Below are 24,467 nucleotides of genomic sequence, written 5' to 3'. Positions count from 1 at the left end.
TAGGCAGATACACTAAACTCCAAGAGTCAGTTAATAGAAAGTAATTTCTTTCATCTTTAATTTCTAAGATTTTATAAGTAAATTTTATTTCAAGAGTGTAGATAATAATTTCTCTATATTCAAAACAATATTGCTTAATAACTGAAGTAATAATGGAAATCATGTGAGACTGAAATGAAGATTCAAGGACTGACTCCTCCACAATTCACCCCTTGAACAAGTACAGTGTGCAAATATACTGAAAATCTCAGCAGAAAAATCAGCAGTCTTTCACTAACAAAATGCACTTGCGCAGTGGGAAGAAGAGGGACTTGTGAGTTAAGTTATCTGTACTTGTAAAGGAAACAATTATATCTCTTAATTGAACTTACCAACCAACAATACTTCCATTCAAGGATATCCAAACATTTTACAAGCAATTAAACACTCAAAGTAGTTAATTATATAACCCTCATCTGATACACAGGTAAACTGAAATGAAGCAAAATTTAATGACTTGCCTAAGAGTTTAACTTAATAAACTATCCAACAGTTTATGGCAAATCCAAGATTAGAAGAAGTCATGATTTCCAGTTCTTTGTTCTAACCACTGGATTATATTGCGCCTCTGCTAGATTTTACAGTAATTATTATACATTGAGAGGAGAGACATTTACTTGTATATGGAAAAAAATATTTCTTCTAATGCTTCTGTATGTTCTTAAGGCTTATCTACACAGTGCCATAGTCTGAACTACAAGTATTAACTGAAGTGCACTATTATATACTGTAATCCAACTGCCCCATGTAGACTGTGCTAGTGAGAACTAAAAGGTACCTAATTTGTTGTGATGTAGTCTTGTTTCAAAAAAGACTACATTAATGTGCATGAGGTACCTTTTAGTCTGACCCACCAGGATCTACCCAGGGCACTTACGGTGCGTCTACACAGCACCTGAAATTCAAAATAAGATATAAAATTTGTGCTACGCAAATTGCATTGTTTATTTCGAGTCTATTTTTAAATAGGCTATTTCAAAATTTGGTGCTGTCTACACAGCGCCAAATTTTGAAATAAAGCACTGTTTTGAGCTATCCCTTATTCCTCGTAGAATAGCGGATGCATTCAAAAGACGCAGAGTAGATATTTCGGGATACCTCCAGTATCCCAAAATAGTATTGCAATGTAGACATACCCTTAGAGCACAACATATTAGAAATAGGACTACATCAATACAAGCTTCGTAACTTTTAGTTTGCATCAACAGGATCCAAATTGGATAATTAGAGTTCAACATATTAGAAGCTCTACAATTCATACTCCTGTCATTTAGACTGCAGTGCTATGTAGAAAAATCCTTTGATTCACTTTTCAAAAAGTTAAAAAAACAAAATGGAATAAAATTCATAATTGCTGCCTGCCCAGTTGATACTAGAAGGATTATTCAAGGGAAAATTAACTGTCCTGAAATTTAACTACTACAAATGTATGTGAATCCAAGAATGGTGCCCTATAATTTTATATTACTTTTGTCGCTTTCAGTTTTCCTCTATTATGCAATATATGTGTGAAGGACTGACTTCAGGAGTACTCATGCTTATAATCTTTATGCATTCTTAGAGTGAGAATATGACCAAGATGAGCGGCCTGGTCACCACAGGTATACAAATTGATACTTTTCTAACAAAGATACTTTCTAGTCAACAAGTGAAAAGGTCACTAATCAAATTTACGTGCTAGAATAAATGTTCTCTCTAAAATTTGACGGTGTATGAAGTACAGTATTCCTAAAAACCAAGAAAACATCACATACATGGCAAGTCTTTATTTTGGTTGGCTGAGTTTCAATAATTGATTTATAACAAGCAAGCAATGCATTCAGATACAAACTGGTGGAATGTATTAACACCTCAGTGTCATTAAGCTTTAGGTTTACACAAAGGTGTTGTATAAATTTGCACCAACCTAAGTCACGTCACCACATGGTACATGCACTGCTTGTGTGACATAAAAGCAGCACAGTTTACAATAAAAAAAATACAGCCTCTCAACCAGAAGCAATAAATAATGAGTTGAAATGTGTGAATGAGCAAATGATAAAACAAATGCTTGTAACTATTTTGCATGTATATGAAAAAAACGACAAAAAGGGTTTTAGAAGACTCAGCTTATCAAGAATGTTTAACATTAACATATCAATCATTTTGGCTACTTTTAAAAGGTTTACTACTGCAAGCCAGAATAGTGGTTAAATTTGACTCTTCAGAATAAGTGAGTTGCCTTCTTCTAAAGCCAAGTATATCCATTACATACATTTGTATTAACTAATTTTTGAAAGTACAACCAGACTCCTCCAATATGAAGTGCCTTTGATTTAAATTCACCAACAGTATCTGAAACACTTTTGTCAACAAAGTGAAAAGCAGCATCAGAATATTTGTGACAGCTGAGACTGCAAAGTATCTTTTAAAATCAGTAGCAAACTACAGACCATTAATCTCCTTTAGAAAAGCTTCATCAGCTTCTTGTTTGCTAGATTACTTCTAGAAGCCAGAACATATAAAATGAAACATATATGTATTCCCTTATATAGATCATCATCAATAGCATATGAAATGCACAAGATAGAATTAATACTTATTAAGCTAATTGCCATCTTTGATCAACCATTCATTTAAAGAAAACAAAACAGTCATCTAAGCTTAACATTTAATTTTGGTCTTTTAAGATGACTGAAAGAGAAGGGAAAAATCCATCACCTAGTCATTCAAATGGAAGGGGACACTCAAATGTCAGATGGGACTCTTTCAGAGGCCTGGGTATATAAGGATATGTTTGTATACATGCACACAAACACTATCTTAAATTATTGTCCTTGGAACCTTAACATTAGTTCTTGTATAACCTAATATTCCATATTCCATCAGCTGTAAGATTTCCAGATTTTTAAGGCAGCTTTATGCCCCATAACAAGTATATTTCAGTAGTGTTTTCCTGGTTTTTTAAGACTTCTGATATCTGAAATGATTCAAATTAATGTTTAAAATATATATCAAAATGGAAGCTTTTTTTTTCAGCCACTTCAACAAATTAAGAAACTTGAAAAGGCATAGATGAAAACTGAGCCCTTGCGAAGTCAATAGCAAAATTCAAACTGACTTCAACAGGCCCAGGATTTCATCCATAATTTCTTATTATTTCAGAGAAAGGGAAGTGAAATGTTTATATAATATAACAATTTCCAAAAAGATACATACATATTTTAACAGAACCAAGGCCAAACAAAAACAAAACCCCTCACATACTATACATGCCTGTGGTTCAAATAATAGATTCTATCCTCTTTTTTTGTTGGTCTGACTTCGACTGACATTTGAATTCTAACTTATTATAATAAGATTTTTAAATGTAACTGCAAATAAAAATCTCATTTGAAAACTGGGCTGTGCTGCTGATATCCTTATTTGGTGAATTAAAGTCATACAGTGGAGGGGGAAAAAAGCTGCATGAGAGAATGTAAGTCATACAAATATGGACTGCAAAAAATTTAGAAAAATATTTATTCTCTGAAGGAATGAAAACAGAGCACTAAAAATAAACAGCAGAAGTCAGCTTCCTTTTCTGTAACAGTCTGCTTTTTATTACTGAGGTGGTAATTATTAGGGTGAAATGCACTTTTATAATCAAGTCCCATTTTTAAGTTACATATACTTTTAAGACTGTATTTTGGATTTAAGTTCTTCATGTTGGGAATAAACATGAAGGTGATTTTTTCTGGTGAGTTTGGAACAGTGGAGCCAGAACATCTGCCATTTTATGTAGGTCCTTCCCCCACAAAGGAAGAGACCACTCTACCACCTGGAAGAGGAGATTTCAACACAGTTCTCAGCCTGAGCATTCAGGACAGATTTTACTCCCTTAAAAAACAACAACAACAACAACAACATGCAAAGGTGTGGTGCTGTGTAAATGCATACTCCTATTTAGCTGAAGAATTGCACAATGGAATAAACTGAAAGCCTGTATAAGACAGAACATCTGGGTTTCAAATTATGGCTTCAAATGATCATAAGTAGCTCTGGATCCATTACACACCTCAGCCTTCTGTCCTTCTCCTGGATTACCCTATCATCTGTGTCTGAATATGCAATCATTACTTCACTAGATTCCTAGAGCAGGAAGGGCAGTCTCCAGGACAAAATACTGGATTGGACTCAGGAAACCTGGGTTTGGGTTCATAGTTCAGCTACAGACTTTTAGTGTATTGGGGAAAGTAATTTTATGTTTGCCTCAGTTACTCTCCAGTAAAACAGGTATACTTTGCCATCTCACAGATGTGTTGTAAGAGTAAAATACATTCATGATTTTGAGCTGCTTATAATACTGTGAAGCAGAAGGACATGTACGCAGCACATGTGTAAGTAGCACAAAACCTGCATGTTTAGGAGTGCACTGACAGCAGGGAAAATTAATTTGGGAGTATAGGTTTTGGAACAAATAGAAAGGCCACCAGATTTAATGGGCATTTTCTTATATCATCTTAAAGGACTTAAGGGATCAGGGGAGAAGGTAGTCTTACCTGTTATTTCCTTTACAAACTGTGTGCTAGTTAAGTAAATACAAAGGCACATTTCTATATCCTATTTTAAAAAGAACCAAAAGTAGAAAGACAAACACAGACAATTACATAAAAGCAACAGAAAAAGTAACAGCAATATGTTGTGCCAATCAAGTCATGGGACTACTTGCTAATTCCAGAAAGGCTGGCAGAATAGCTATAATAAATAGCTATGTTTTAAAATAGCACAAATAGAAAAACAATCACAGGTTAGTCAGTGACTCAGAACCCCTCTTCATGATGGATGTGCATTTTCCTTTCATTATGTGAATTAAGAATGAAGGACCAAATTATCTGAGGTAAGCAGGTAAACTCCCATTAAAGCCAATGGGAATTGCACCTGCTCATTCCAGGTCTGAAATTGGACCAAAGGGCCAACCTACTAGCATAAGAGTCTTTTTTTGTCTCAGCTTTATTGTTACAACATAAGCCCCAGTCAGGTAATGAGCTCTGCAGGGGTCCCTTTGTACATGGAGGCTAAAACCAAAGTATGATATTTTATTAGGGGTTGCTGTGCTAAGATACCACATTTTGAGTGACAGATAAAACTGAACTAATATTTGTTACTGAAAAATGCCCACAATGCTTTTTATAAAAGGTAAACGTGTTACGCAAAATATGCTGGACATATTTCAGATAGACCAAAAGCAGTTACCTATCTGAATTCCCTCTGAAAGTGCAACAGGATATGGTATTGTTTGCTCCTAAACTACTATAGCACAGCTGTGTGCTATTAAAAAGGGGTGATTGCAGTGTGGTGGAAGACAGGCAATTCATATACACTGTGACCAATCATGTAGTTAAAAATGTATAAAAAACATTTGGATGAAAAATGTTCTATAAATGTAAAACAGTCCTCTTAGTATTACAATCACAGTGAGATAGCTGAAATAGCATTAGTGCGTGTGTTCCTTAAAGTAAAATAAAGACAAAGAAGAACAATGCAGTGCAAACATTGAAAACAGACAGTGCATTGGCCACAAATAGTAGAAAAGAACTCAGAGGCACCCCATAGGAGGTCCAATTACTTTTTTTAAATGAACTAGTTTTTAAATTTACACATGGTTTGGTATAACAGCCACGTTTGACTTCCTTGTCCTCAAATACAATATACCTTTCAAATATTAAATAATTGTTCTTATCTGCTTTAAATGTGAATTTCTCAAGTATTGTGTGAGATTTTAATTTAATATAGTATTAATATGAAGTTCTGAAATTAAAACCATTAAACACATAGGACAAGCCCAAGCAATTATGGACAAACAGCACTAACATTTTAACAACTGGTCTTTCACAGTCCTCTTTGACTGCACAACCAAATATCTAATAAAAGATTTTCTAAACCGATTAGTAACCAAATATTAATCAATCAGTTCAGAGTAAAATATTAAGATGAGATTTTATTCTACCTGGGATGTCAAGCTGTACAGGCTGTACGAGGTCTGGTTGCTGCATTGGATTCCCGAAGTACACAAACCATTCCTTTACTACAGGATAAGCTCCACAGCTGTCTAAAGAACAAACAATTTGATCAATAAATCAAGTACAAATGTTGATGCTCACATAAGAGTTGAGAAGAGTGGTGGGAGAGGATTGCTAAAGCATTAGTAATCACAACATTTTACAATATCTGATCAATTGTAAATAGAAGAAACAGAGCATCTTTTCACAAGTGATCGGGTTTAGTTATACACTATGACAAGAGTTTAGAGTTGGAACTGCAACTGATGTTTCAGGGGAAGAGTCTCAGCTGTTAGCTTTTTGTGTCCTTCTCATCCTGGATTGCCCTTTGGTATAACTTAGCCAGCCTGGGAACCTATGTTATGCCAGCCTCTTGAGGCTACCTGATTGGGCTGAACAGAGCCACAAACTCCAGCTGTGCCCCTAAAATTTCACTGCCTGCTCCCAGCTTTGACCCTGGCAGACATGCTATGTCAGGGCTTGAAAGGGATCATTACAGGGCAGCCCATACTAGAAATGTAAAAGGATCAACAGTTAACAGGAAAGCATTAGGCATAATGTTAACCAATCCTTAATCATTAACCCTGGCCAACCGCACCAGGCCAGCAGCACCCCGGTCCTGGTTTTGTCGGTGGGCTAGGCCAGCAGCACTCCAGCCTTGGCCCCCGAGCACTGGTGGGACCCCAACCCTGGGAGCCCCACACCAGCCCACAGGAGGGATCCTAGCCTCGGACGCATCCAGCCAGAGTGGCCACTATTATCCAACTCATATTGAAATCTTATGGGCATGCTGGGTACTTAATTCCCTCAGGATCCTTTGAAAAATCCTAGTTTAAAGGCAAATTATTTGTGAGGAGAAGGGGGAAATGGCCATTTGACATCTTCAAATGATGCTGCATAAAGGAGTGAAAATTATCCTGGCCTCCCAAAAATAAAGGTTTTTTTACTGCTTATTTGTACCTTAGTACAGTATTGGGAATGTCTGTGCTTTCCTGATGTTGTTAGAGGTCCCAGAAGCTTCTTTGTAACACACAATCTTACATATTTAACTAGATTTACTGGTTACTACCCCCCCCCCCATATGAAAATACTTGTAACCATGTTTGCCCTAAATTTATTTAAATATTTTCATTTGCTATTTTCATGTTCTAACTACTTAATTTTTTTTAAAAAAATACAATAATTAAGTATTCTGAAATGTATCCTAATTCTATCTGGAGTATTCAGCACATCATCTTCATGTTGTAAGTTGATTTATAGAAACTTTTCCAGATCACCTCCCTATCACTGCAAAAATACTGTAATCATCATTATTCCCCATACATGGTGCTCTCCTTTTTGGTCCAAAATTTGCTTAAATAACATTTCTCTCTCACAGTTTTGTGGAGCATGCCCTGAATTTTCACTTCTGTGTTCCAATATGCAATATGAAGAAAACAGATTTGTCAATCTCCAAGTAGATACTAGGGGACAGGAAAAAAAAATCTATATGAAAAAGTACCTTGAAATTGTATAGCAACTGAATTGCTAAACAGTCTAACATCCTGTTTTGGAATAATAATGTTTGAGTGATAATCCTTCATTTACTGGAATGTTCAATTATTCTATTGTCACTTTTGGAAAAAAAGTTCTGAAATTTGTATTTCCTTAAAAAAAAAAAAAAAAAAAAAAAAGCAAGTCAGGAAACTTAAAAACTGAGGTGCTGGGTTAAAAAAGTTACAATTGAGACTATGATGTGCCATCAGGTTCTAAGTTTTGGTGAAATAAAGTACTTTTACATTGATCATTTTTCTTATATTCACGCTACTAGAACATTAACATACCAAAAGGGAGAGGGTAATCATAGTAAACCTTTCATTAAATATTACATATATTTTTACAAAAACTTAACATCTTGGTGATGACAATCCATTAATAATATAAATACGCTATTCAAATGAAGTAGCCAAACACAGACAAACCACTCTTAAAACTATGATTCTACACAACTGACAACATATAAATGAAACAAAAGCTGGACAATGATGTAAATGCCAAATTCATTTCTCCTCCCCCCAGCCCCAATACTGGAAACAAGGATCCAGATTGTCAACTGCTCAGGTTGTACAAATTAGACTGAAATTTGCCTCTGCCCACCAACAAGACATTTCTATTACCTTTATTCACCTCTATTACATATCCTAGCAAAACATTGATGACAAATCCCATGGTGCCAGGAAGTGTCTCATTCAAAGAAATATATTTTAAATTATTTACTATTCAAAGATCAAAATGTAACACCTTAGTGACATTTGAAAAGAAAGGGAGAAAGACACCCTACTGATTTCTCCTTGATCAAGTAAAACATCCCTTAAAGTGTGCTATATGATTCCAAAATATACCAAGTTAAGAATTAATAAAGAGATTTTCATGGAAGATCTCAATGTGAAGACTGAATGACCTCACATTCACCTCAAAATCTTACACCATAATCTTAAATGCCTGTACCTTCAATCCTGAAGGATCCCATTACATTGCTAACTCCCTTAGAAACTTCTGATAATCCCTAGCTAAATTTTCAAAGCACTTCTGTACTGTATGTACAAAATCACCACCTGATCCAGACACATCTGGAGTGGAAAAGGGCAGCTATATTTTTTCTAAATGATCTGTGAATTACTGTTGCCTATTAGTATAAAGGAAGTTCCAAACTGAACAGGAACCCTATGTGCAACATAAAAAAAATTATGTAAGGTATACTCCACATCTGTAAACACTTCCGCCCTACTGAATGCACAATGGTGACAACTAGTATAGAATCCTCCAAACGGGATTTTTTTGGCAGTGACAAAGTGCGGGTCAGTATGGCAGGCATTTACTTCATCCCTTTGCTATGCACCAACAATCATAGTTGAACTGTGACAATGGATTATGAAGTGCCATCTGAAGAAGTGGGCTGTGCCCACGAAAGCTCATACCACCATCTACATATTTTGTTAGTCTTTAAGGTGCTCCTAGACTATTTGTTGTTTTTTAAGTTTTTCCTGTTAAGAACTAACTCAGTTACCCCTCTGAAGCTACTGGATTTATGACTAAGGCTAAATTTTTGTCAAGGATATTTTTAGTAAACGTCATGGACAGGTTGTCTTCTTTCGAATGTTGTATTCAACACTGTATTTCTTTGTCAAAGTTGGACGTCTAAACTCTGCAGCTAGCGAGCAGTGTCGGTGGTTAGATTGTGGATTTTAAATTTAGATTGTAAATTTTTGTGTTGGACATTCCACAACAATGTGGTGCATAGTTTGCAGACTGCCACAATAACAAAGTGGAGATGGCAACAATGGACAGGTCATGGGCAATAAAATAAATTCACAGAAGCCTGTCCGTGATTTTCACTAAGGGCTCCGGGGCCCTCCTCTGACCCCCACATTCCCCCCTGCAAGTGGAAGCTCCAGCGCCAGGGCACAAAATGTGTCAAGGTCAGTGGAAGTCAAGGAATCAGAGAGGTGACATAATTGTAGTACTATTTATGACTTATTACAATAATTTGCAACCCTCCAGCTTCCTCTTTTTGTCCTATGACTGCAGAGGTATGAACGGGTCACTCTACCTTGAATGGTCCCTTACAATGTGTGATTACTGCTTATGCTAAACAATCTGTTCCACCTTGCATTTTTGAGAGACTGTAATAGTATAGTCAACTAAACAATCAACCGATATGCAGGTGTTTATTGCTTATCGACATTATCGACTTCAGGCAACACTCCCCTCTCCCTCCCGTAAATTTTTTAGCAGGCTGGCTGACAGGCTGATCCAGTCCCAGCTTGTGCCGGGACCCCGCATCAACTCAGCGCTGGCTCTTAGTGCTTGTAGTGCAGAGCCACAGCAGGGGTTGATGCAGGGTCCCAGCACAAGCCAGGACTGAGCCAGCCCATCCACACACCGGCTCGTAGTGCTGGGACCTGGCATCAACCCCGGCTCTGGCTCTGCACTAAGAGCCAGCGCACAGGCAAGCTGCGGCATCAACCCCCATGATGGCTCTTAGTGCTTGTAGTGCAGAGCAGCAGCGGGAGTCATTGCCGGACCTGGCAGGAGCCAGGATTGAGTGGTAGCAAATGCTTATCAATTGTGTAGTCAACAAAATTTGTCAGCTACATGATTAACGAATTATACACTTCTTAAGAGCCCTATTGGAAACACCATTCCCAGGCTGAAGAAAAATGTATGGTTCAAAAGCTTTTCCCTCTCACCAACAGAAGTTACTCCAATTAAAAAATAACCTCACCCACTTTGTCTCTTAAATAATTAAAATATATAATCCAATTTGTATGTGCTAAGACTACTTGTCTCTAACACTGCATGCACAGTGAATTCAGGGACACTTACCTTTTCTGGACTCCAGTAAAACAGAATAAATGTGTTGCCGAACCGGACGGTAAATAAGAGCCTGTCCAGGAAGTTCTGTATCAAATTCATCTTCCAATGTATTGCTGCATTCCACCTCTCCTTTACTTAGGACATTGTACACCATATAATTTTCAGCCCTGATGTGTTGTTCTTTAGCTAGCTGTTCAAATGGGATAAAAATAATTGATTTTCTATTTTAAAATTAACAAAAAAGGGCAAAGTAAATATTTCCTCTGATCTAAGTGAAAAAATGCCAATGAAACAACTGATTTTTAAATGATCAGAATCCAGTTCTGCTTCAAAGACTAGTGATTTAATAAAATCTCACTGGCATGTCATTTTTGTGGAGAGGAAGAGTCCCTGGGAACCCTGTCATTCTCTTCCTATTATCATTCCACCATTCTCTTTTGCTACCAATAACTCCCAGAAGAGAAAAAGCAGTGCTTCTGTCAGCTGAGGCCTTGTCTTAATTGCTTAAAAAATGGTGTGTTTTTTAACTTGGTGTAGCTCGTGCATGTTAGCTATTTCAAGATAAAAAAATATAGTGGCTGGAGACAAAGCCCTTTAGTTTTACTGTACAATGCAGTAAACTGAGTGAGGGCAGGCACAGGCAAGGGTAAAGTGCTGACCTAACCATTTTTAGCAAAGATGACAAGGCCTAAAGATGGTCACTGGAAAGCAACGTATTTCAAGGGCCAAACTTATTTCTCCAACACTTACAGTTTACAAGCCTAGGAGCTCAGGAGCCCGCGCTTGGAAGCAAGCAATGCTAGACGAGGTGACCAGCACGGCTTTTTTTTTTCTGTCCAAAAAATCATTCGCGATTTTCCTCCGATAGGTACACTAAGAAAATAGCTATGTATATTACAAGGCCATAGACACTATAGTGAAACTTTTTATACAGCATCTTTCATCCTGAAGGATCCACATACAAAGACTGAAAAGGACACACACTGGCAACCAATTAGTGCACAGCACACTGCACGACTACAGGGAGTGGGGAGGGAAATTTGTAGATAAACATGAAAGGACATCAAAATCTTTATTTTCAAAACAAAGTAAGCAGGACTTCAGTTTATTAAATCAACTCAATGAATCAATAAATGAAGGAGACTTGTATCTTAGGCTTTCTATAGTACTCATTGCTTTAGCAGTGTTGATGGCTGCTGCAGATGAGGTACTTATAGCTATTTTACCAAACTTAGAGCCTCAATGAAATAATAAATGTTATTCCAATAGCCCATTTTAGATGCATCAAATTCTAATCTAATTTTGTAGCAAGATACACCACACTATAATGCTTCATTTTATTTTAGACATATAGCTTACAAAGGCATGAATTCACAAACTTTGTGAAATTACAGATTTGGTTGCCACAAATGTACCACAAATCCATGATTTACAGTAACTTGAAATGTAAAATCACAAGCTGAGCCCATACTGACCACACATACAAGTATGATTGACATGAAAGCTATGTCGAGACTATGGGGAAGGTTCGAAAAAGTATAGGCAAATTCCTGGTGAATTTGCATATCTTCTTCTGATCTCACTTTTAAAAGTGAAAGTAGTCTAGACGTGTTTTTTTCCGGCAACCCCTTCTTTGAAAAGCCAAGTAAACCTCATTTTTTAGAGGAAAAGCAGCTTTTCGAAAAAGGGGGGTTGCTGGGAAAAAAACAACAACACACATCTAGACTACTTTCACTTTCGAAAGCTTTGCTTTCCCATGGAATTTGCATATCCTCTTTCAAATCTTCCCTGTAGTCTAGATGAGCCGTGAATCTTGAAAAACATTTCTACTGTAAACAAACAGGCAGGCAACTAGAGATGCAGACTTTTCAAGACAAGCAGTACTGCAAGCCAGCATATCCAAGGCTGAAACAGAGGTCAAGTATGTATGTGGACTTGTTTGCATTTAAGTTAGAGAGCTGTATATGTCTTCCAAAATGTGAACTGTTGTTTGCTTTGTCAATGCGTAAAAGAAATTGTACATCTACTAATTAGACTAAGTTTTTTGGGTCAGGGAAATCTTTACTTAGGGTTTATAAAGAAAAAAGTAGAACAGGGCCAAAATCTTAATTGGACCTTCCGGATAGCTTTCATTAATTGACTGATTTTATTACACGAATACGTCATCTTAGAAAACTGCATTCTTTCAGATTAAAGATCAAACCAAGCTAATGATCATGACGACCTCAAGGTCCCTTCCTATCCTACATTCCATAAGAGAAGGGATAGTAACCTTGATGTCCTGGGTAGAGCCTTGTGTCGGCTCTGTATCCGTATTCACGGATGCAGATACCTACAGACATAAAGCAGATATCTGCAGATTTGCAGAGCTCTAGTCCTGGGCATATTCCAAAGAGTATGTTTACGTGTACAGTGCAACAGAGGCACAACTGTATCAATGCAGCTGTGTTGCTGTATGCATCTGGTGAAGAAATGCTGACGGAAACTCTCCCCTTGGCATAAAAAAACACCTTTGCAAGTGGGAAAGCGCGTCTCTCACCCACACAAATGTTTATGTCGGTGTAAGCTATGTTGCTTAAGGGGGTGAAAATCACACTCATGAGGAATGTGTTGTTATAGGCTGTAGTGCAGATATAGCTCTAGATAAGTACATTTTTCCTATCTACATTTCCCTCGCATATTCAATCAGAAACAATATTCTTCTTCATTTTGGCCTCACAACTCTAACAATCAGTTATGCGTGGATATGGATGTTTAAACAGTTGCTATATTTTATCATAGTGATGGTTACATTTTAGAGATGGACTAAGTGCACACTGTATAGTTTTTATTGTAAGTTTTAAGCTGGAAGCTTTTGGAACAGAAATAACAAATATAAAATAAACTTTCAAATTATACTCAATACAGAGTTGATGATTATTTTTACAAAATGATCAAGATAACTAAGAGGAGGAAAGAAAGCTCCTATGTTCAAAGCTTCTGGATATCTAACAAAATATGGCTCTTAATTACACACAATTTTATAAGGGCATTTTCTTGAATTCTCAAAGTTTCTCTTAATAAACTCATGGATTTAACACCGTCACATAAACTAAAAGTCTCTCAAAATATATTAGAGAATTAACAAATTTCTGTGTTTCTAGTTATCAAAACTTAGTTCATTCAAGGAAAATGACTATTCTTAGCTTGATTCTAAGTACCCATATCAGTAAAACTCCCAACCCTTTCAGGATCAGCCATAGCATTAGCTTAGGAAAAGAATATTTTGCTCAGGAAAAAAAAAACTAAAATATATATCACGCACATATTCACTTATCAATTGTCAGTAAATGTTTATAGGAATAAAGTGATGGCAAAGCTATAAGAGGTGAGATACCTGAAAGATGTCCTGATCTGCACATGTGGCTATTTCTTGCTTGACCAGATGCATTTGAGAATCATTGGGAGGAAGCCATGGAGACTGTTGGCCAGGCAAGAGATAGGATTCCACTCCCCTGTAAAGTAATTTGTCTGATGCCAAAGGAAGCATTTCTTTCAAGTCTTTCAGGCTATCATATGAGCATGGAAGTTTTGATATGTAATTTGCTACAGCTAGAATTATGTTTGCCTTTTTATCATAGTTCTGGCTCTTTGGAGGACATGAAGCTACACATTTCTGCCAGAAACCCTCCAAAATGTCTTCTGGAAGTATATCATTCCCAAGAAGGCAAGCAAAAAGAGGAAGGTCCATTATGTTGAGGCCTAATGTGTGGCAGAGGATCTCTCTGGAGTACATAACAGTAACCATCCTATCCAAGCAGAGCTTACTAATGGAAAAATAGGGAGAAGTGTTATAGATTAGGTAGTCAGTATCTTGTCCAAGAATTCCCATGCAATTATTCTGCAGTCCAAAAGAAGCCACTTCATAATCTGCTTCTTGCAATGAACATATCGTTTCTTGACCAAGTGACTTTAAGGCAAAGCGTGTAAAAGTTGCCAATCCTGAAGGAATAAAGAACATCCCTCTCCCTGGTTGTTGTCTATTAGATTTGAGGAACTGAAAGATTCTGGTTATTTCTTTGTTGTTCTTCAATCTTCGTTTGACCCACTCATTTCTCTTTTTCTGCTCTACCACACCATCAAAATAGAACACCAGCTTGATACCAGCTGCCATAAAAGTTTTAATAAAATGCTGCAGGTTAGCGAGGTACTCTTGCCACTGGCCACCACAGACCCAGGATTCTGAGGTGTACCACTGTCGAATACAACCCATAGCATCTACCACAATTACAGGAGGAGAGTCAGGATGATCGATGTGATGTTTTTCTGCCATTTCTTTAAGATTTACCATCGTACATGCATTAGGACATGCATTTGCCACAAACCACTGCAAACCTTTCACGCCCATAGTTGATCTCTTTTTAAGACAAATTTTCTCAGCAATCTGAAAAAGGAAAAGGAAAACAAATTCTAAATCACAGTATTAACAGAAGCAATGTTCAACTGTTAGGCAAGGATACCAAGAGTCCAAAGAAAGAACAGGATTCTGTTTCTAGTTTTGCTAATGAGTCCTTTTCTATTTTAGGTTTTAATGCTCTAAACTTGTTTTTCCCATCTCTAAACTGGGCAACCAAACCTACCTTTGTGATGCACTTTGCCTTCCATCTCTAGTTCTCACTATAATTATGCTAAAAATATTACTGAAAAAAAATCAAGATGAACAAAGCTCAAATAAACAGATTCCTTTGAATACAAAATCATGAAGTTTAATTTAAAAATTCAGTGCTTATTTATTAGGATTCATGCAGATATCATGATTAAAAAGTATGCAGCTTTTCCTTTTCCAAGGGGTTTTACAACATACAGAATACTAGCTTGACTTTCAGAGGCTCTTAGCTCCCACAATTTCAACTGAAGTCAGTGGAAACAGGGGCTAAAAACTATAGAATCAGCCCAGAGCTTTGATCTTAGAAATGTAAAATCCTGTTTAATCAGTTAACTGGTTAAATGTTATACTGAACTGGTTAACCACTTAAAATGAGTGGGTGGGGAGCTGCTCCTTTCCTCCTCCTCATTATGGTGGGCCCTGCCAGGCTGCAGCAGCCCCTGCCAGTTAAACATAACTGGTAAGTATCGCCTGGAAAGGGTGATGCTTACTGGTTAACCATTCACATCCCTATTTGACCTTGCAACTGGATCCATGCAGGCAGACCTCCATGCCTACCTGAAGCTTCAGTATCATCAATGGTCCATCCTCACGAATCCAACTGCAATACCAAGATTCATATTTCTGCATACTATTAGCTGTTTCAATTGTATTTTGATTTTACAATCTTATGCATTTTACTACAGGTTGAACCTCCCTAAACCGGGACTTTCTGGTCCGGCAACATCCATGGTCCGATAAGGCCACAGATGTTGCTGGACCAAAGAGCCCCAGGAGCGGGAGCCAGCCGGGAGAACACAGGGTCTGCAGGGTCCCAGCTGGGTCAGCAGTGGCTAGGCAGGGGAACCCCAGTGCCAGCGGGGCCAGACATCATCAGGGAGCTCCCGCTCTAGGTGAAAAACCCCCAATGTCAATGGGGTCTGGTGTCTGGAGAGCCCCTGGCAGCGGGGCTAGGGAACCCCGGGAACTGCCCTGCGGCAGTGGGGTTCATATGGCCAGGCCGCCCTGACCAGGGAAACCCCTGGGGACAGTGGGGCCATGCAGTGTCTCAGGAGATCTGGCTAAGGAACCCCGATGGCAGGACCAGGCAGAGGCTGGGGAGTCTAGGCCCTAGCAGGGGAATCTCCAGTAGCAACGGGGATGGCTTGGCAGCCCTAAGCAAAAAACCCCAGGAACTCCTGGTTACAGTGGGGACAGTGGTGGCTGGGTGGCCTGGGGCTGGGAAACCCCAAGGAACCCTCTTAGGTAGCAGGGCTGGCAGTGGCCAGGTGGCCCTGGCTGGGGACCCCCTGGGAACTACCAGCACTACAGCAGCCAGGGGATGGGGGAGGAGGAGCACAGCAGAGCAGGGAGCCCCAGGGAGAGGTGCCAGCAGCGGAGCAGCCAACAGGGGAGCAATGACCTCTCCCCTGGTCCAGCGAACTCCCTAGTCCGAGATGGCTCAGCTCCCGAGGGTGCCAGACCAGGGAGGTCCAACCTATATAATGTAGTTTAAAGACTCAAAAGCTAAAAATTCAGAACTTTTAAATAATTAAGTCTCTATATGCGGTAAATTTATAACAACTTGACCATTAAAAGGATTAACACTTTAAAGTGGTCACTATAATGCATGTTAATTTTGAATCAACTAATCTGAATGGAAAAAAATTATATATATGGACTACAATCTTAATACAAGGAAAGGACGAAATCAGATTTTTCTGTATTAAAAAAATTGCCAAACAGAAATATGGCTTCCCCCCCACTAATTTTCTGTGTTAAAAACATGCAAAGAAACCCAGTTTATATATTGCACAAACAAATATGGGAACAGGGTTAAACTTAAAAACTTTCAACCAACTCATTTTTGTTTATAGAAATTCTTGCTCATATTAAATTATATACATAGCTTTAATGATAGCAGCCTTTTTCTACTAATGCAAACGCTTTTTATTTCAAACGGACTTTCTACCAAATACTGTTGGTGACAATACAGAATTGTTATGCAGCAAGACAAGTTCATTTTTCCTTTTCCTTTGACTTTATTCGAAAATTGTTTTCTCTTTTCTCTCACACTGAGGAAATTAACTACATGTTTTAATTAAGCAGGTACAAGCATTCCTGTCTTTCACACTGCTGATCTCTCACATTTTGAATTACAAACTACCTCAGGAGCATATAAAAAAAGAAACTGAATACGAAAAGTATCATGAATTTACAACTGTGAAAGGTGCCTATAAGTCTTTCTTCCTCAGAGTTGTAACACCCTTCACATTCAGTTTTCAAACACCCTCTTCGGTATGAAGTGAGATAAAATGTTTAAAGCAATCTAGAACTGCACTGTTAATATTACCTTTTGTAAAAACAGAAATATTTATCCTCATCACTACTGCACAGATGTACAAAATACAGTATTGATTTCCCAAGCACTAGGGCCACATGAGTATCCTTCAAATTCCAGCTGTTTGTGTCAAACAGAAGTTTTCACTAGCAGCTGCATCTGTGATCATGAGAGGAGTCACACATTTCTTTAGTTTGATTACTGGTGTATGCAATCACACCATAAAGAGTTCCTTAAAAGGAAGTTAGCACATTTCCATGGAGTATTGGCAAGAACTAGACCTGTGACCAAAGGGAATCCCTCCACCACCCATTAGTGGTGTATGCAATCACACCAAGTGATGTAGTAAGGTCTTTGCACGTGTAGTAAGTACACTGCTTCTGGGTTTTTGAAAGAAGTCCATATTATTTCTGCAGAAATGAACTGGGTTCAAGCAACAGGAAAAGGAGACACTCTTCCAGGTTCTGAAGGAAGAAACTACTGCGTTAAATAATTTAGAAGCAGAGCTACTGAAAAGTAGCAAACATTCTCCTGCATTCATAGCTATGTCAAAATCTGAAACATTCACTCAACCAACAACTACGGCCAATCTACGCTAGGAACATTTTCAAAAAACTTCCCAATATTGCCAGTACTAGTAACATCAGAAACATCAACAACAGTAACGGAAAGTAATTCTCAATGGTTCACAGTCATGCTGGAAGGGCATAACAAGTGGGGTTCTGCAGGGATCAGTTTTGGGACTAGTTCTGTTCAACAATGTAGATAATCGCATAGGGTATGTCTACACTGCCACCCTAGTTCGAACTAGATTGGCTAATGTAGGCATTCGAACTTGCATATGAAGCCCGGGATTTAAATATCCCGGGCTGCATTTGCATGTTTCCAGGTGGGCGCCATTTTTAAATGCCCACAGTTCGACCTACCTGCCCGCGGCTACACGCGGCACAGACTAGGTAGTTCGAATTAAAGCTCCTAATTCGAACTATCGTTATTCCTCCTGCAAAGAGGTTTAACGGTAGTTTGAATTAGGAGCTTTAATTCAAACTACCCCGTCTGTGCCACATGTAGCCGTGGGCAGGTAGTTCGAACTACGGGCATTTAAAAATGGCACCCGCCCGGGAACATGCAAATGAAGCCCGGGATATTTAAATCCCGGGCTTCATTTGCAAGTTTGAATGCCTACATTAGCCACCCTAGTTCGAACTAGGGTGGCAGTGTAGACATACCCATAGAGAGTACACTTATAAAGTTTGTGGATGATACCAAGCTCGGTGGGGTTGCAAGTGCTTTGGAGGATAGGATTATAAATCAAAATGATCTGGACAAACTGGAGAAATGGTCTGAAGTAAACAGAATGAAGTTCGATAAGGACAAATGCAAAGTACTCCACTTAGGAAGGAACAATCAGTTGCACATATCTAAAAGAAGAAATGACGGTCCAGGAAAGAGTACTGAAGAAAAGGATCTAACGGTCGTAGCGGACCACAAGCTAAATATGACTCAACAGTACGACGCATTCGCTTTTTTATTTTTGGTGCAACAGTCATTCTGGGATGCATTAGAGATGGTAAAAATGTGGTTAATCTCGAAACATATCCAGGATGATCTAGCTGGTACTTGGTCTCCTGTGAGGACAGGGGAATGGACTGGATGACCTCTCAATGTCCCTTCCAAGGCTAGTATTCTATGAATAACAGCAACACTGGGGAACTCAGCATAGGCAAACTGCTGGCTGCGATCAGCATTTTCATCACTATCCTTTATCCATATGAAAATCAGATGTAATCAACACAATGCTACTTTTTGTGCACTAATTTCTTTTTAACCACACAACTACAGGCAGAGCAATAGCAGCAGTACAAGCTTCCTGTACTGGCCCTCCTCTCCAACAGGCCTTAACCATGACTTAACAGATCACTTCTAGGAGATACAATTCAGTTTCTAGGTGCATTTAGTCCTCAGACTTCCTGCTGAGACTCACAAGGGTACCAATTTGGGATTGTCTGCATCAGAGAATCTCAACCTTTCTTTTTTTCCTGAGTCCCCCTTACCCACACAACATGCTAAAACTCCAGGGCCCAGTGGAGGGCCCTTCTGGGCTTCAGTCACCAAAACAGGTAGCTTATGTCTCCCCGCTTCAGCTTTAGCTCTGTAAGGCCAGGGCTTTAACCACAGAGAGTGGGATGACCTCAGGACTCTAGACACCAGGTGTGGGAAAACTTGGGGCTTGAACGATGCGGGGGTTGGGGCCTCCAGCCACAAAGGCTCAGGGCTTCTACCCTGTAGGACACTGCAGCTTGTGACTCAGACAGACTCCTGGATTTAACCCCATTGGATGGGGATTCAGAGCTTCTGCCTCTGGGTTTCAACACTGCAGTTCTAAGCATCAGCCCTGTGGGGTGAGTGAGGCTCAGAGCTCCCAGCTTTCAGCCCCAGATGGCAGGGAGGGGAGTGGAAATTCTAGGCTTGGGACTCTGGGTTTCAGTCCCATGGCTCCAGGCTTCAGACTCAGTAGGTGGAGGGGGAGAGTACAACAGGGCACTAGACTCCAGGATTCAGTTCTGTAGCCTCTCAGATCCCTGGTTGAGAACTACTGATCTACATAACAAAATATGATCATGTTAGAACACGACTGTGAACAATAAAACAAGATTACCTTATTATGACCATGACTTAGTCACCAGTATAGACCAGAATAAAATCTTGTTCCGCTTTACATCAAACAACAGGATACGCAATACATTTTGTCCTGGGCTAAAAACTAAATTATAGTTAAAATCCAACTCAATCACGTTTAAATATAATATTTTTCAATGCAGACAAAAACTGAGTGCCAAATATGACTTTTTTCCCCTATGGATTGTGGGACGTGGGCTGAGACCACTAAGTTACTTTATGCTGGTCAGCTAGCTCTTATTTTTAAATCATTTTTGATCATTAAGGACTTAAGCTAACTGGAATTCACAACTAAGAGATTAAGGCTTCCATATTCTATTCCCAATACTTGCTAGCTTAAAAAAAAGAAAAAGAAAAAGAAAACAGATCCCAAATTTGACAGTTATTCAGGTTCAGCAGTAAATTTTTACACAAGCAGACTCGCTGATTTCCAGACCACTTAACCTGAATAAGGATAGCAGAATCAGCACTGAAAATGCTTTGTTTTAAAATTCTGGCAAAATTTCCAACAACCCTTTCATGCTTAAATATACACAGATATTATTGGTTTACACCTAATAAAAATAAACATTTAGCTTTATTTTGTATCATTATTCCCTCATGTAACTAACAAAATAACTGCTAACAAATTTTCAACTTACCATGGTGGCCTGATTACTAAAGTCTCTAGTGCGTATACCTGCATGGTGTATTCTCTATGGAAATACATAATCAGAACTATTGTTTGCTACAAATTTGGTATATAGATACAAGTACACATGGTTCACCCCCTTATTTTGACATGGTGGCAAAACAGTGGTCAGATGCAGCCTACCTGTATATCAGCAACAAAGAGCCATCCTATTATGCAAATTTTGTTAGACTTCACTTTAGCTATGAATCTATCAGTAGCTGAGAAAGCCTGCCATTCAACAACTAGACACTATGCTGCTAGGTGGCAAAAATATTTACAATAAATATTTCAAGCCCCCGACAGACTTCATCCAAGGCACACAGAATGACTTAGCTACCATAGTAGCCATAATATAGACCCGTGGTCCCCAACCCGGTGTCCGCGGGCACCATGGCGCCCGCCGGGCTCTTTACATGTGCCCGCGGAGCAATCTGGGCTGGCAGGTGCCAGCCCCGGGCGCATGGCCGGTCCCGGTCCCGGGAGCACCGCGCGTGCCCTTGCCGGCTCTGGCGCCGGCCTTGGCCCCGTGGCACTTATGGGGGGGGCGCCGGCCCCGGGCGCGCGGCGCTTGCCAGGGGGCGCCTTCCCCGGGCGTGTGGCTATGGGGGGGGCCGGCCCTGGCCCCGTGGCTATGGGGGGGCCCCGCCCCCGGGCATGCGGTTGGGGGGGGCCGCCCCCGGGCATGCGGTTGGGGGGGGCCGCCCCCGGGCGGGCAAGTGTCCCCGCCCCCGGGCGAACGGCCACGCCCCCTGGCGCCCGCCAACCTGAAAAGGCTGGGGACCACTGATATAGACTCTTCTTATAGTAAAGCGGCTTTCCGACTACTATAGGCCAGTAGTTTTCAACTTCTGGGGATACAACATCTCATCTAGATATTTGTCTAGTTTTACAACAGGCTACATAAAAACCACTAGAAAACTCAGGTCAAACTAAAATTTCATGCAGAAAATGATTTATTTATAATATTGTATATAGTATATCAGCAGTTCTCACAACAATAGCATAGGCAAGTTCATTTTAAAGGGGTTGCCAATGCCAGCATTAGCCTCACTGGAGCCCAAGACAGAAAGCCAAATCTCAAGTCCTGCTGCCCAGGGCTGAAGCCAAAGCTCAAGTTTTCAAATGAGGTGAAGCTTAGAGTATGCAGGACAAATCAGACTCCTGAAAGGGGTAAAGTCATTTGGAAAAGTTGAGAACCACTCCCGTAGACATGGCTCTGAGTGACAGCAGCTAAACTGATAGAAGTAGCATTCTTTCATCAACAGTTTGGATAGCTACAGCACTCAAGGGCATGAATCTTTCCTACCCCAAGAATAACATACCTAGGCTTATCTAAATGTCAAGTGCACACCAAGCCTGAGGGAACAGACAGCCAGAGTCTACACTGTCCTGCAATTTGTGTGGTCATTTATCCTAGCAAAAGTTAGATATAAATCATGGCCATAGGGTGCTGTAACATAAAATCAGGCCCCAAGTGTTTCTTTTTGTTCCATAAACTCAGTGGTCTCAACAGTGCTCATCCTGGCACTGACATCACTAAAAGTATGGGGTTTATACCAGTTTAGCTGAGCCAGGTAAGTCTGTATGACAGGTAGACAGTCTTGTTCCAGCTAAAACCAAACGACAATGAACCCCTGAAATGAGAGCGCCTACGTGCAGAAACGCATCTCTGTCGCACGGCCCCGTGAAGCCCTCTTCCTGGCACAGCTGCCAGGGGACATACGCGGGGAGCGTTTCTCTGTCCCCTCCCTCTCCTGGGCCGCTCCCTGCAGGCGGGTAACGATGCGGCAGCGGAAAGGCTGCCTGCCCTCCCTGCGGCGAGGGGCGGCTGGGGCACAGGCCCAGGGCCGTAACAAGGGCAGGGCAAGCGGGGCGCTCGCACCATAGTCAGGGGCGAAAGACACAGGAGGTAAAAAGCTGCACAAGAGAAGAGCGGGACGCGTGCTAACTTAAGGAGAGGGGGCGCATCTTTAACATTTGGCCCCAGCGCAAAAAATACCTAGTTACGGCGCCGCCCAGGCCACAAGGGTGTGTGGGGGGGGGGGAAAGGGGAGGAGTTTCTGGCTCGCCGAGAGGAGAGACCACCCCTCCCCCCGCCAACGGTTGGGTGCCTGCTCCCTGGGCGGCAAGAGGGACTCGCAGCCCGTGCAGAATGGGGGCGACACCTGCTGCGCCCGGCGCCAACCCAGCAGCAGCCAGGGCCCTACCTAGCAACACCGGCACCCCCGCCGCGCGCCGTAACTCGAGCTTCCGCTTCCGGCCACTGGGAGGGAGGGGAGAAGGAAGGCGGGACTACGCGCCCCGCTGCGCGCCGCTGTCGCTGATTGACAGAAGAAAGTTCTGCGGGGGAAGCACGTGACCCTCTCACCAGGTGCTCGGCCCCCCGCCTGCCCAGAGCCGCGCGGGACCTCTGTGCTTTGCGTTTGCGGCCGGGGGAGGGGCCAGGAGAAACAGCCAGGCATGCGCACTGTAAACTACGAGGCACCGCCTCCTCCTCGTCCTGCGTCAATCCCACGTGACATCACTGTTTGTGCCAGTAGCGCATCAGTGCACCTGGAGCCGTTCGGAGCAGAGCGCCCGGCTAGTTCATAGGCACGTGCTATTCCAAGGCAATGTGCTGCCTCTTAGCCCCCCCCATTACATCTCCCCGTATCCCCAGTGTAGTGCACTGCGCCCCGCTGCTGACAGCATATCTAGTGCCCAGGTCGGTACCCCACCTTCCGTGGCAACGCTAGCGTCAAGCTGTCTTATTTTTATTGTCCTGCTGTTGCCTCCCCCCCCCCCCCATTAAAATATGCCTTGCTGGTGTCATCCCCGAGTGATGACACCTCAGTGCGCACGCCTCTCTTTTGAAAGGCAGCGCTGTGTTTCAAAGCAGTTCTTACTAGTGATCCTGTTTGCTGGCTGTACTCTGCACATGGGGGGGGGGGAGTAACATTATAAAAGAGTGATTTGTTTTCTTGGACATTTTAGGATTCCACAGTTGGCTAATGTGAAAAGAAATTGCTTACACATGTCTCCCCACTTTTCTAATACTTTTAGGTTTGTATTTGGTCACTTTCTCTATGTCCATTTATTGGACCTGGGCTTTAAAAGAAGCGTTTCCTAGCAGCAGAATGCAGAAGGTTCATTCATATTACAATAGGCAGAGAGGAAAGAAAGAGCCTGGTTTGTTTAAACTGCTTCTGTCTTCATTCACAGCCTGATGTCCATGTATATTGTGCTGGCAACAATGGAACTAAAGGACTCATTGTGGTCGCAAACAAATCAAAATAGAATAAGAGATGATAGGATAAAAGAGTCATGCAACAAAATTGTTCAAAAAATCGAAGTCTTGGATCTGAGATTTATGTTACCTTTTGGCTGCATGGCCTATTGACCGATGTTTATAATAACCACTAGAGTTTAATAAACAAAGCGATACATGGGAACTTCACATGCCATTTTTAAAGGCACTGATTAAAAATGGTTGGGGGGGGTTGGTTTTATTTAATAGTTGTTTAGTGCTTGCATACATTGTACATACACATTCCACATATCATTTGTTTCTATCAGATTATTCTTGCAGTGGCACATTATATCACCATTATAAAAATGCTGTGGCCCTCTTTGTATGTGCAAACAGCATACTAACACTGACGCTCTCCTCTCTCAACCCACAAGATGCTCACATAACCTACTCCAACCCATAGGCAACAGGTGGAAGCTTAAATAACTTCACATATTTTCCAGGGG

At 40.7% G+C, this 24,467-nt stretch overlaps 1 protein-coding gene across 4 annotated transcripts in view; it reads right to left on the bottom strand.

Moving 5' to 3' along the window:
- The window catches only part of FAM120B (family with sequence similarity 120 member B), a 99,813-nt gene extending 76,630 nt beyond the window's left edge, over nucleotides 1-23,183 (bottom strand). For 3 of the 4 annotated variants that reach the window (XR_016349231.1, XM_089777355.1, XM_089777356.1), the window contains exons 1-4: nucleotides 22,940-23,181; nucleotides 13,792-14,838; nucleotides 10,425-10,605; nucleotides 6,008-6,109 (exon numbers count right to left, since the gene is read on the bottom strand). Coding sequence is in view for 3 of the 4 variants with exons in the window: in XM_089777355.1 (XP_089633481.1) it covers nucleotides 6,008-6,109; nucleotides 10,425-10,605; nucleotides 13,792-14,802 (1,294 nt within the window). In the remaining variant the exon portion in view is untranslated. Of the gene's footprint in view, nucleotides 1-6,007; nucleotides 6,110-10,424; nucleotides 10,606-13,791; nucleotides 14,839-22,939 lie in introns of all 4 variants that reach the window. The other variant, XM_075924694.2, reaches the window with a different exon arrangement.
- Nucleotides 23,184-24,467: the final 1,284 nt, after the last annotated feature.

The sequence above is a fragment of the Pelodiscus sinensis genome, chromosome 3 (assembly GCF_052426305.1).
Source record: "Pelodiscus sinensis isolate ZL-2025 chromosome 3, ASM5242630v1, whole genome shotgun sequence".
In the NCBI taxonomy this organism is placed as follows: domain Eukaryota; kingdom Metazoa; phylum Chordata; order Testudines; family Trionychidae; genus Pelodiscus; species Pelodiscus sinensis.
This window is presented reverse-complemented; position numbering and strand designations above follow the sequence as displayed.